Raw genomic sequence first — 14804 nt, forward strand, 5'->3', positions numbered from 1 at the left:
TTCCATTCATATATTTGAAGATACTGAAGGCTTTTCTTAACCTTCCTTCATTTCAGCAAGCTAAACAATTTCAATTCCTTTTAACCTTTCATGTAAGATTTATTTTCCTTAGCTCCTTCTTTAATTTTTCTCCCTGAACTTTTCCACTTTCATATCCATGTCAAAACGAAATGATTATAATAGTCTGAAAACTACCATGCCAAATCATAGTTAATAAATATAAAATTTGTGGTTAGCTTATAGTCCACTTTAGCAGTTAGGCTTATAACAGCTAGATTTGGATTAAACGTGTGCCTACTCTTTCTCCATATTTTTTCCTTGAATTTGCTCCCATCAGATTTATCTTATTATAAAGACATTCTTTTCTCAAATATTTGAATATCACTGAGAGTACCTGGGTACAAGGCGAACCATAATTTTTGGGACACCTGGGTGGCTCAGTCAGTTAAGCATCCAACTCTTGGTTTCAGTTGGGATCATGATCTCATGGTCGTGAGATCGAGCCCTGCATTGGGCTTTGTGCTGAGCATGGAGCCTGCTTGGGCTTCCCTCTCTTCCTCGCCCCACCCCCCATTCTCTTTCTTTCCCTCTCGCTCTCAAAATAAACAAATAAACTTTTTTAAAAAGGGATTTCTTGGGGCACCTGGGTGGCTCAGTCAGTTTAGCATCTACTTCGCCTCAGGTCATGAGCTCACAGTTCATGGGTTCAAGCCCCACATCCGGCTCTGTGCTGACAGGTGGGGGCGGGGGGAAGGCTAACCATAATTTAAAGAAGAGAGAAGAGCAAGAAATTTCTAAATCAAGTTATCACCTAATGCAGTTTTCAACAAAAGTTATGTGTAGGAATATTTTTAATTCTGTGTATGACCAGTCTGAAAGAGCAAATGTGTATCACATTGCTCCGGAATTATTTGGATTAATGATGGTTTTGAATTATTTGTTATAAGTGCTCTACCTTCTGAGGAAATCAAACCCTTTAGAAATGTCACTGCTATTCTTAGTCCACAGACAAAGAGCCTCTAAGTTTGTAACAGCGTTTCCCCCCCTCCTCCAACACACACGCTCTTTCACAACTTTAGAAACTCATCATTTAAAAGAAGCCAAACTCACTACCACAGTGAGGAGAATGCTGCCAACTTAGAGAGCATGTGTGTTCAGCCTAAAGTCTGGGAAATCCACACTAGCATCTAACATCCAATGCAGACAACCAATATAACATCCAGTACAAACTATGTACAAGGTCCGGATAACAGCTTTACACAAGTCTGATTAACGTAATTAATCTATGTGCTAGTGCAAAGCTAGTACTATTTGAAATTTTATAGAAAAACTAGCAGAAAGTGAAAATCCAAAAATATAAAATTGAGAATGTTAGGCTCAACCCCTGATCATAATCCCCCTTAGTTAACCTGCCCTGGGTTGCCCCAAGATTGCAATGTCTACCCATGCTTAAATATTGGACACTTGGTTTATATCAAATTTATTGTTCCAGGTGAGGGACAAATTCAGCTGCACCCAGCTGTCAACGTCATTTTCATTATTTGCCATTGGCCTGCAGCACCCCTCTCTGCACATTCCTTGTTAATAGACCCACACACTTAGGTTTCTCTTGGCAGCTCTGCTCTGAGTTTCTGATTCTGCTGAATTTTCTGACCAAAGTCAACCAGAGTCCATGTAAAGGGTATCACAACACCCTGACACTTTGAATCCTAAAATACCTCAGGCAAAAAGCTATGTTTTGTCTATTTGTTTTACTGAAATTTGGGGTCACTGAAGACAGTTCATGGCAGCACCAGAAACAAATTTCAACTGAGTATTGAACATCCTTAGAAGTCCTTCAGGTACCATACTATAGGCCATCTCTCATTGGTTGTTTAACCCCACCGGCCTCAGTTTCCCACACTGTTGCCCCATACGTCCCCTTTCCTTATCAGGTCTTTCCCCCCTCAGGACATTCCCTATCTTCTGTTGACTTTTATGCAGAACAGTTTGATAATTTCTATATTTCTCCGCTTGGTGACTTGAAGCCTTGCTGAATTCCATCAAGGATATTTCTTAAAGATGATTTGGTACCTAAGATGAATTCTGAGGCCAGCTTTTAATATTTTTCCCAACTTGGCTACATTTAGATCTTTTGAACTTTGTGAGGCAGATAATCTGTATCGTTTAAGTTGACCAAAGTGACAGGGCAATAAAACAACGTGTCTTGATTAAAGATGTGAGTATTACCTGCCTATAGTCTAGGCGCTCAGCTAGTACCAAATAATTTCCGGCATCATGTCCTACTCTGAAGGTATTTCATGGAGGAACCAAATGATAGCCTAACCTTATATTGCAGGTTGCATGCTTTTATCTTGTATCTATACTGTTTTTCTGTTTAGCCAAGTAATTCATATTATAAAAAATTATAACATTAAATATAAGTAGTATATTCTTAATTATTAAATTTCAAACTTTTTTTTTTATTTTAGAGAAAGAGAGTGCACGAGAGGGGGAGAGGGGCACAGGGAGAGAGAAGTAATCGTAAGCAGGCTCCACACTCAGCATGGAGCCCAACGTGGGGCCCGATACCACAACCCTGGGATCGTGACCTAAGCCTGTATCAAAAGTCAGATAGATGCTCAATGGACTAAGCCACCCAGGCACCCCATAATCAAACGTTTTGAAAGAAAATTGTTGAAAGGCAAGCTTGATTATATTTTTCTGATATGTATCAGATATAAATTTTCAAGGGTGCTAAAATCTATTTTTCAAAATAGCACAAAATGTTCACGGGCAGTGAAAAATTATTGCCCTTCAACAACAACAACAACAACAACACCAAAAATACAGAGTTGAAAACATAATAAGCTTGCTTGTTCCACAGTCCATTCTCAATGATCATGCCAACAATAGAAGGAAAGTTGACTGAATTAGGCCAACATTCTAATAAAATCTTCAGATTCTATTCTGCCAAATACCATTCACATTAAAACAAGGTACTCTGTATTTCTGAAGAAATAGAATCTGTACCTTTGTTGTTTTTGTTTATTTGTAGATCACATCTGCTTGAGTTTTAAGGTGATTCTGTTTAAATTGCACTGATAAAACAGTCAAAATAAATGACCATCTACTCCATCCTAGAAAGGAGGGAGTCTTACCAGAAAATGAGAGAAATTTCAAAATATGGGAATCCTAGCTGGTTTGGGATATTTGAGGGGCTTTCCTCATACTAAGAAATAGGATGACTGTTAATAACAAGCCTCTAATGGAAAAGAATTCATAGTAAATATACACATAAATGCAGTACAAGAAAAGGAATATTAAAACAACAGTCTGAGTGAGGTGAACATAACTGCAAGAAAATGGCTTTATTTTATTTAGGCAATATAGTTGATCCAAGTAAATTAAAGAAAATTGTATATTCAGTCATTTGTTCAGTCAGCAAATGTATCAAAGAAATAACTTCCATACCCCCTTCCAGATGGGATGTTATAAAGGTCTATCAGATGTGAATACAGTTTTATGAGCTCAAAATATATTTAAACAAATAAAATCACATCAAAACCCCTAGTGTTTTGAAATATGCGTTAAATGCACGTCACATTTTTCCAAAAAAGCACTGGATACCTAGACTCTATTTGGACATCAAAATAATAATGAAATAATAAGTTCATGCATAACTAAAGCAAGATAATACATATAAAGGAATTTTCCCTCTAGATCACAACACGGAGATTACACTTTTTGAATTTTGATGTTACATTAAAACTACAGTGACATAAACACTAATGAATAAATAATGCTCCACAGGCAGTATTGATATACACAAGGCATTAATGTTCTGCTAAATTTTCTCTTTTCTGACTATGTATCTCAAGGAAGCACCACTCCAGGTGGTTACCGTGTGCACGTAAGTGACTACTATACGGCCCATAGCTTGTTCTCACACTGCGTTTGCAGTTGCCGCCGTAAAAATATGTTGTTTCCTTCTTTCACAATCCGCACTGACTTGGTTGGAACGTGTGTGTCCAACAGACTTCTGTGCCTGTATCTGAGGTTTTACCACAATGCCACAACTCCATTGACTTCTAAAAAAATCGTAAGATCCTAAAGTTACTACGCTGGGTTGTGTGAGCAAAATCCACTGTATCTCCACCATATGCACAAACCTTGGGCAGGGAGCTTCAGAAGACAGAGAATGTCCTGATTTGGCAAAGATGCTCAGAGGGAGATGAGAAACCACAAACATAACAAACGTTCACTGGACTTCAGGATAAGTTCACTTATTCAACTTCATTTACTTACTAAGTGCCTACCATGTGCCAGGCTCAGCTGCTTTCTTTTGCTCACCATATATCACATTTTATTGTCATTCTTTGTATGTCTCTCTCAGCAATCCAGCACCATCACCATTACCACCCATTAAACTGAACGTTTCTCACAGGCTGGAACCTTGTCGTATTAACAGACATACTGACATGGAATCAATAAATATTTATGAATGAATAAATAATAAAGGTATAAAATATTATGTAAACGGAAGCATGCTAGAAAGGCAGGAGAGAGCATTCTGGAAGAAGTGGCATTCTGCCTCAGCCTTAAAGAAAATAAATGGAAGAGAGAATTCTAGACAAAGGGAGCAGTGGAAGCAAAAGCCTGGGAGGAGGGAAAGAGTGGGTGTTTCAAAGAAGTTGGCAATCGAATCCATTTGGGATACAGCAATGGTTCCTGTTCTCCTTAGGAGAGGGGCCTGGCTCAACACCAAACCCACTCAACTGTACCAGAATACAGGGGTAGGGGGCAAATATGACATCGAAAAGACCCCTAAGGTCATTCTGACAAGTATTCCTTGTTAAGTGATATTATTTATAAATTGTGTGGGGAGGGATAGAGAGAACGGGGTCCCTCTATCCCCTCAGTGCCCTCCATTGGCCTTAGTCCTCCACCCTTATCCCCATATGGCACTCACAAAGGCCCCTGCTGGTGTGGTGGTTATTGCAATCCCTGCCAGCTGAAGAGGACGTCTTTAGTGAGTGGGTTTCCAACTAGTTACATTCCATCCAATTCAGCACACATTGATGGAGAGCCTACCATAGGCAAGCCAGTGTGCTCTTTACGGATGCCTAGATCAATGAGATCATCCCATCCTCAAGGATCTCACAACCTAAAGCATTTGCATTTTAATATCTAAGTACATGCATCAAACGCTTTTAAGAATGAAAGGAAATGCCAATTGCACCAAAACATGGAGCTCTTGAAGCAAATAATCAAGCCCTAAATTCCTTAAACACTCCCACTTAAAAGTATATCTGTTGTAAAATTGTTTCTGCCAACCACCAGCTTCCTACCCGATGAATATGCGATATTGAAACTGCAAAGCTCAGCTGGATATGCAAAGCGTCTATAGGGATCAGTGGTTCTTTTCCAGTAGAGACATTTTTTTAATGAGAAGCAGAAATGATGGAGGAAAGAGTATTTGAGTCACACAGAGAGAATTCCAGGCAACTCTCCTCTCAGGGAACCAATTATTTTCTCCCTAAAGAGGCAAAACTCCACCTATTTCCTCTCATCTCCAATACTGTATGATGAAAGGCATTCCCGGAAGCGCTGTGCTACAGCAAGGCCCAAAGATGAGCAAATGCACTTGACTCCCCGACCCCAACTGAAACAAGAGTAGCTCCAGACTGATAGTGCTGACCAAAGGTTCTGGGTGGGGGAAAGACCACAGAAGAAGAGAAAAGAGGATATAAGGGGGAGATTGGCTCTGCAGGACTGAGCCTCAGCTCAGCAGTGGTTTGGCAGGAGAGCATGTTGCTAGCCAGCCCTACACTGGAGAAGTCATTTCTTCATCCTCCATGGGCAGTGTTACCATAACATTAGCCCTACCACCTGTCTACCTTGATCTCCATCAACTTCCCAACTCGTGTAATTATGCTCTAATAGCACCTAACTGCTGATGGGGCCTTCCTGTCTGCCCCCCCCACCCCCCCCCCACACACACACACTCAAATACTCACTTACATCTGCATCTGAGTCTGGCAGAGAGTTGGTATCCAGTATTTGTTGAACTATATGTCTGGGTGCTTACTATCTTGGGTACAGAATGTAGGAAGTACTAAGGAGGTTTCCTGGGTGTCCCCAGACATACTAGAGTACCAGGAATCACAAAGCATAAAGCTAAGTCAACTGCCAAAAGAATGAAAACATAAATATGGAGGCAAAAAAAAAAAAAGAATGAAGGAAACTAAAGAATGTGCCAACATGAAAGGTTCTGAAAAGAAGTTTTAGGACTGAAACTTTGATACAGTCATGTTACATGATTCCATAAGAATTTTCATAATACTGTCCAAGTAGACCATGAGCTGGGGTGAGGTGGGGAGGAAGAGAGGTAGTATCTGCCATTCATCTAGGTATCCCATTGAACCACGTAAGAGGCACTTGCCAGAAAGATAGCCAGCCATTCATTTAATAGTTTCTATACACTGTCTCTTCATATAACTACATGTCAACTTCTATACAACAACAGAGCTTATGTAATGCTGTCCACTTTGTCATATGGATTCTATTCCCCCCAAGTAATATTTTCATTGCCAATTCAAAATTCAAAATTGGGCACCTGGGTGGCTTAGTTGGTTAAGCATCCCACTCTTGACTTGGGCTCAGGTCATGATCTTGCGGTTTGTGAGATTGAGCCCCAAAAAGGGCTCTTTGCTGCCAGGGCAGAATCTACTTGGGATTCTTTCTCCCTCTCTCTCTCTCTCTCTCTCTCTGCCCCTCCCCTGCTCTTTCTCTCAAAATAAATAAATAAACATTAAAAAGAAAGAAAATTCAAAATTAGAGTAGTCCCTTCAAATACTGTTAAGACAGCCAATTAAACCAGGTGGCCCAAACTAGACAGTGCATTCATTACCTTCATGGTGAATGAACGTAGAAGTGCAAGAAATGTGAACATAAAAGCATTCCACTGGAGAGTGACAATTTCTGCTCTTGGTCCTGAGGATTCCCAACTTTGGCCCAATTCTTGGTGAAGACAGAATAGGGCTCCTTATGTCAGGAGAGTAATGGCGAGTGATAAAGAAGAGGGGAGGAGAAATTTGGGAGAAACAGAAGCTCGTTATACTGGCTATCAAGACAAACCTCAGCTATATGCCACTTGTCCCTTGGCCTGTTTAGGAATCAACTTCCTCAATCTCAAAAATAAGACAAATGGATTAGATGATATATAGCGTTTATATAGATTCCAACTCCAGATCCCAACTGTATGCCTTCCATGTGTGACTCCAAATAGTTCCAAATACCTAATCAGGGAAATTCCGAGCAGTTAACCAAGGAGCCCCACAGCCACCCCTCCGAGCTGACCCGCTCCCCCGCCCCCCCCACCCCCCCACCGGCCCCACCGGCCCCACCGACCCCCACCGGCCCCCACCGGCCCCCACCGTCACCCTGGGTCTCCCTGACAACCCTAGCCTCTGACTCCACCCTGCCCCGCGGCCCCAGTGCCCGCCTCCGGGAGAGCCGGGACTCGCCGCGCGCGCCCCAGGCCACGTGACCCCGAGCGGCGGGGCCGCGCCCGAGCCGCCATGGCGGCTGTTCCTACAGATTCCGGTTCGCGGCCTGCAGCGGGCGCCCGGTTTTTCTGCACCGCGGGCCGCGGCCTGGAGCCCTTCCTGATGCGGGAGGTGCGGGCGCGGCTGGCGGCCACGCAGGTGAGTCGGCCTCGCTGCGCGCCCGGGCGGGAAGGAGGGCGGCCCTGCCCCCGTCCGCGCCGGGTCTCCCTCCCAGCCAGGGTCCGTGTAGACCCTGGAAAGCAAGAGCCTCGAGCCCCCCAGCTCTCAAGCCCCCCAGCTCACAAGCCCCAGGCCTCGGAGTTCTGACACGTCCTTTAATTACTGCAGGAAAGAATCGCCAGTCGTTCTCCCTTCCACATTACCGCGTATCTCTCATGCCTGTTATTTTTTTTTTTAAGGCGGGAAGGAGTTTGAGGCAAGGTATTTCCTAGATTCTTTACAAGAAGGTACTGGATAGTGCCAATAGTTAGACCCATCACAGAAGCCTTTCTCCAGCCTTTAAATACAAGTACAGCCTTCAGGTTGTTACTGGACTTGTCAGTTTCCTGACAATGATGGTATTTACCCCATGGGATTGATACAAGGTGCGTAAACTACACCTTAAACACCGAGTAAATAGTAGCTAGAAAAATAATAGTCTTGGAGGCTTCGTAGTCCAGCTTCTGGAGGGAAGTAACAATTCCTGGTGTTAATTTCAATGACATGAACAAGGTTTTAAACTTGAGTTTAGGTTCTAGAACATGCTGAGCTGGCTTCTTGAAAGCAGAGGGAAAAGATGTAATAGAAACAGACTCCACTGACTTGATGGGCTGTATATGACAGTGTGAATCATGTGTTTTTGGAAAAGGAAAGCTTACTAAATGAAATTGACCACGTCAGTCTTGCAGCCCCTATAGTGTTGGAAGCCACAAAAGGATTTTCTGCAATGAGGGAGTTGGGGGCATGGGGGATAGAGGGGGGTCACGAAAAATGACATCAGCTTTATTAGATTACCAGCCACTTGTGGTTTTGGTCGCAGAATTTAATAGAGCGCTGAATACGGCTAATCTAAAAAAGTAACAATGTAAGAATTGCCCACATTGATTAAGCATGTTCTTAGGTCCTCAATCTGTACTCACCTGCTTAATTTTTACAACACTGTGAGGTAGGCTCTACATGTAACAGAAAAGGAAAATGAAGCACAGGTTAAGTCCAAGAAATTATTCAAGTCATGTAAAACGGCAGACCTGGGATTCAAACCCAAGCTGTGAAATCAGGCATGAGTACATAATCGTGTTTAACCCAGGCAGGCCAGTACCCAGGTCCAGTTCCTTCCATTACATCATGCTACACTGGTTTTTTGTTTTTGTTTTTGTTTTTGTTTTTTAATATTAACCTAGAGCTCTTAGTATGAAAAATAGAAGCCTTCACCCAACTGCAATACGTCAAATTACCAAAATTATCTTCTCTGCTTGTCCTCCATCTTCTCTAAAGACAAAGTGAGATGTGAGGGGAGGGGGTCTCCTCACAGCAAAAAAGTTCAATTAATTATAGGGACAAACTTCTTGGCAATGAGAGGAATCAACCACAAGATTTGGGGATTTCCATGTTTTGATTGTGCCTGTTTTAAGGACAGATATGCTTGGAAATGGGATCTGAACAAATAACTTCTGAAATGTCATCTCTAGTTTGCTCTCAAAGTTAAAGCAATCCCGAAAGAACAATGATAGCATCTAACATTTATAAAGCACTTAAAATGTGTCCGACACTTTTATGTACATGATATGATTTAATCCACAGAAGAATCCTATGGGAGACGTCATTTCCCCCATCTGTTTTACGAAGAAATAAAGAGAAAACTGATGCTCTGTGGTGGAGCTGGGACTTGCATCTGGATCTTTATTGCTTTGAAGCCCAGGTGCTTTACTAGTACACTAAATTATAGTGCGAACTTCCCCGAAGCTTGTAAGTTATTTCTGTGACAGCGTGGAAAAGAGTATATGTAGATCTCAGAGGCAAAAAACGTGTGTTCAAATTTTAATCTTCCTTTCATAGATTTTTGAATTTGGGGTAAATACTCGAATTTCTGAGCCTCACTTTCCTTGGATAGAAAATGGAGAAGATTGTACCTACTTTAAAGGATTAAAGCAAACCTTGAGATAAAAATTGATAGCACGTGTAGCACAATGTCTTGCAATTAGTAGGTGATCAATGAATGTTCCCAAAGAATGAGTTGCACAGGAATACTTGAAACCATTCGTGCAGTAATAAGAGTGTTAGAAACTTTGATTTGCTTCAAGAAAATTAATATTGTAAAGTCCGCATTTATAAAATGAATTTAGAAGTGATTGTTTCCTTTTACAGATTAGTCACGCCTTTCTAATCGGTGTTTTAGTGGAGGTAAGAATCACGCAGGGAGCTTGTTGAAAATGTGTGTCCCTACTTGCCACCCCCCAAAACTTTTCTTTTGGTAGGAATGTACGTAGCTCAATCGTTTGCATTTTAACTTGCAAACTCTCCCTCCTTGGAGGACTGATGCAGGTGCTTCCTCCAACATGCAGCTTGCAATAGAAAGTGTCCTGTGTATTCTGTTAAGCTTTTTATCACGGAGAATTTCAAACATACACGAAGTAGAATAGTGTGGTGAATCTCACGTGCTCACAGACCCGCTGCAACACCGATCCCACGGTGAATTCTGCTCCATTAATGCCCCTCCCGCTCCACCGATGTTAGTTTGAGGCAAGGCCAAGATATCACTTCATCTGTAAATGTTTGCCTGTATAGTAGTCGTTCTTATCCATGGGAGATACATATTCCAGGACCCCCAGTGGATGCCTGAGAGCATGGATAGTACCAACCCTATATATACTGTGTTTTGCTATATATACATACCCATAATAAAGTTTAATTTTTAAATTAAGCACAGTAAGAGGTTAACAATAACTGAATAGGACATTATAAAAATATACTGTCATAAAACTTACGTGAACAAACATGTTTTCTTGCTCACTCTCCCTCTGCCCCTCTCTCCCTCTCAAAATATCTTATTTGTACTGTACTCACCCTTCTTGTGATGATGTGAGATGACAAAATGATGAGACGAAGCGTGGCGCATGACGTTAGGCTACTATTGACCTTCTGACAATACTTCAGAAGGAGGATTGTGCTTGACGTAGCCTTAGGCTGTTGATCTTACGGGGCGGGGTCATCTGCTTGGGAACCGCGCAGTTAAATGCAGTGACTGGTTAAATGCAGTGACGGCAGGAGGCTATACTGTGGATAAGGGGGCTACTGTATATCTATAATGAGAGGACTCACAGCATAATATATATAGTATAATATAGAAGACATCATACAATGGCTGTTTTTAAAAATATAGACCACAGGGGCGCCTGGGTGGCTCAGGCTCACAGCGCGCGGAGCCTGCTTCAGATCCTCTGTCTCCCTCTCTGTGCCTCTCTCCCGCGCTTGCGCGTGCGCGTGTGTATGCGTGTGCGCGCGCTTGCGCGCTGTCTCCCTCTCGCAAAAAAATTTAAATTAAAAAAATATAAACCACAATATCATCACATCTAAAAATAATTCCTTATAAAATATCTAGTAAGTGTTTAAATCTCAACTTTCTCATAAATGTCACTTTTCTTTTTAAGTTTGTGTATTTGAATGAGGATTCAAATAAGGACCATGTATTGGGATTGATATTCTTTTAAATCTCGTTTGTTATAAAAAAAATTTTTAAGTCTCTTTTAATCTGTAGATTTCCCCTCCATCTCTCCCCTGCCCCCCCCCACCAGCAATTTATTATTTGTTAAAGAAGCAGGGTTGTTTGTTTATCCCATAGTCTAGAGCAGGGGTTGGCCAATTTTTTCTCTAAAGAGCCAGATTGGGGTGCCTAGGTGGCTCAGTCGGTTAAGCTTCCGACTCTTGATCTGGCTCCACTCTTGATCTCAAGGTGTGAGTTTGAGTCCCATGTTGGGCTCTGCACTGTGCATGGAGTCTACGTGTAAAATAAAGGCCAGATAATAAGTATTTTATGCTTTGTAGTTCACATGTGGATCACTTGTTGTTCATCTTTGTTGTTATTGTTTGTTTTTACATCCCTTTAAAAATGTAAAAACCATTCTTAGCTCACCAGGCCTCATTTTCTGAGCCCTAGTCTAGAGCTGTGGTGTCCAAAAGGGTATGGTGGCTATTTTAATTAAAATATATGACAAAAAAATTCACTTTCTTAGGCACATTAGTCACATTTCAAATGCTCAGAAGCCATATGTGCTGGTGTTGACTGCATTGGACAGCACAGGTTATGGAATATTTTCCTCATCACTGAAAGTTGTTGGACAGCACTGCTAGAAGTTCCCCTGATCTAAATATTGCCAATTGCATCTCCATGGTGTAGTTTAACATGTTTCTCTGTCCTCTCTATCTCCTATCAATTGGAATCTTGTAAGTTGTATCTAGAGTTTGGTCAGAGTCAGATTAGATTTTTTTTCCACTTGGTGGTAGGGCAAACTTATTTATAGGTTCCTGGGTATTTTTAAATATTCAATTTATATTGTATAATTACGTATTTTTATATGTATAAACTATTTTATATACATACATATGTTTATTTTACCTAGATTGCTTTAAAATTAAGAAAAATTAAGCTATAACAATGTATAATGTATTAAATACTGCTATTATAACAATAATAGCAAGAACAGTTATTTTTAAGATAAAATTCAGTATAATAGAGGTGTGCCTAATACCAGCTAGCCAGAAAGGCCCTGTCAATGGATTAATTGGTCTTTATAAACCCACATAGCAAAGACTTTTAACCCAGGACCTGAACTTGAATAAGCCAACCAATTTTTAATTTTTTGGTAGGGTCATGGTGATAGAAGGTAGTGGGGTAGAGCTAACCAGATAATTGGATTATTTCATAATTATTTTATTTAAAGGAGTAAATTGCGTAGGTTGATTTTTTTAATATCCTATGCATTTCTTGCAGATTGAATGCTTTTTTAAAAATCAATTAAAATATATTTTTTAATCCTTTCTTCTAAAATGAACCAAAAAAGCTCATGTACCACCTCAGCTCTTCACTTAGCAATGTATAATTAATTCTAAAACTAAATGGCATTTGTAGAATTAGGAGAACTTTGGTATCTCCATATCTTCCTATGCATTTTGCCAAGACTTAAACTTGTAATTTTTGTGTTAGACTTGAATGCCTGAATTTTAAAAGAAAGGCAAAAATGCTAACTGCTTAGATATTCTAGCTGATAACAGAAGTGTTTTTACTTTAATAAAGGCTGTTATTTCATCTTCGAAAGTGTTAGACATAAAACCAGCTGGTTTTAGACACTTCGTTATGATTTCATTCCAAATGGAAAAAACAGATTGTATATATAAATAAATTTTCAAGTAACAAATATTAGGGTGAAGTATTCTAAAATGCCACATTTCTCCCCTAAGTATTATAATTGAATATGATCAGTTACAAGCAACAAAGAAAAAGGTTAACACCAGCTTCAGCAGTTTTTGAAGTCATAAGCACCAAAATTCACTCTCCCCACTGCTTTGAGATATCATACTTCATCTTCACAAAGGGTACAACGTTATAGTGCTTTCATGTATATGATTATTTGATTCTCATAGTGACTGTCTAGCAATTTAGTAAACTACTTTTGATTACATGCTTATTACTTGTAAAAGGAATGTAGGCCTTACATTAATTTTTAAAGAAAGAAAATGTTGCTTTTGGTTTTGAGAGTATATTTAGCATTTTAATGCTTCAAGACATTATTCTTATGATTTGATTCCCCCAATAAATTAAACCTTTTAGGTCCTCTCAATTAACTTGATTTTCAATCATGTTCTTTATTTGTTCTTCCCACCACCCCCAAATGATGATATTTTTAAAGGAAGTTTGCTGTGTAAATTGTTTCCCTTCATATTTCAAATAAGTAAGAAAAGATCTTTGTACAGTTAAATAACTATAAATTAATATCTAGATCATTGACTACTTAGATTAAAATCACTGGTCCAGATGTTTGCATCAGTTTGTTTATAGGACTTGAATCTTAAAACCATACATCTTCAGTAAAATACTTATTTCAATTACCCCATAATCTTGGCAATGTATTTCATGTCTGTTAACTTGTTTTGTGATGGCTTTAATATCAGCTATATTTTTATGTCAGGTAACATAAAATCTAAATTTTTTAAAAGTTACTTTTTAAGGGGAGCCTGGCTGGCTCAGTTGGGTAAGTGGCCAACTTCGCCCCAGGTCATGGTCTTGCGGTTCACGAGTTCAAGCCCCATGTCAGGCTCTGTACTGTCAGCTCAGAGCCTGGAGCCTGCTTCAAAATCTGTCTCCCTCTCTCTCTGCCTGCTCTCATTCTGTCTGTCTGTCTGTCTGTCTGTCTCTCTCTCTCAGAATAAACATTGAAAAAAAATTTTTAATAAAAGTTACTTTTGAATATTTTGTTTTCAAGTTCTAAGCATTTTGAGGTATGTATTTAGTTTTGACTTCATGGGAAAACGTCACCTTTGTAATGAGAAAGAAATAAATTCTAGAAGCCAAAAGTTCTTATTTTGGTTACTTCCTTATGACCTTAAATATTGATTCCTAAACATTCTTCTCATTCCCTGCTTTCTCCATCTATCTTGGTCAGATGCATTGCTGGGGCTTTTATTTTTATTTGTTTCTCTGGCATTACTGAGATATAATTGACATATACCATTATGTAAGTTTAAGGTGTACAACATGTTGATTTGATACATTTATAAATTGCAAATGATTACCACCAGAGCATTAACTAACACCCCTATCCAGTCACATAATTACCATTTACTTTTTTGTGGTAAAAACATTTAAGATCTATTAGTAGCTTTCAATTATATAATATAGTATGAGCTATAATCACCATGCTGTACATTAGATCCCCAAAACTTGTTAATCTTATAATGAAGTATCTGGGCTTTAATTGGTGTCAACCTAGGGCTTCCTCTACAGATTCTTCTTCATCAAACTAGAATGGTAACCCCAGAAATTACCATCCCCAGAGCTTAATTAGACCATGTCAGATCAAAAATACAAAAACACTTGGAGTTCAAGCTCCCATTGGACGGGAGCTGCCTAAACACATGGGAAACCCCAAATTCCCCATTACCTCAGTTCTAGGAGATAACTGAGAACCATATTAATCAGCTGATGGCCACTGCTAAAAGGAAAACTTTAAGGCATTCCACATCCATCCTGAGCTTGAGAGGGTTGGGTTGACTCCAAAAGTT

At 39.9% G+C, this 14804-nt stretch overlaps 1 protein-coding gene across 4 annotated transcripts in view; it reads left to right on the plus strand.

Moving 5' to 3' along the window:
• Nucleotides 1–7524: 7524 nt before the first annotated feature.
• Nucleotides 7525–14804, plus strand: part of THUMPD2 (THUMP domain containing 2) — a 35744-nt gene continuing 28464 nt past the window's right edge. For 2 of the 4 annotated variants that reach the window (XM_006930344.5, XM_006930345.5), the window contains exon 1: nt 7526–7688. In XM_006930344.5, coding sequence (XP_006930406.2) covers nt 7563–7688 — 126 coding nt within the window. In that variant the 5' untranslated portion in view covers nt 7526–7562. Of the gene's footprint in view, nt 7689–14804 lie in introns of all 4 variants that reach the window. The other 2 variants (XM_019827646.3, XM_003984301.6) reach the window with 2 other exon arrangements.

This window comes from Felis catus, chromosome A3, assembly GCF_018350175.1.
Source record: "Felis catus isolate Fca126 chromosome A3, F.catus_Fca126_mat1.0, whole genome shotgun sequence".
Lineage (NCBI taxonomy): Eukaryota > Metazoa > Chordata > Mammalia > Carnivora > Felidae > Felis > Felis catus.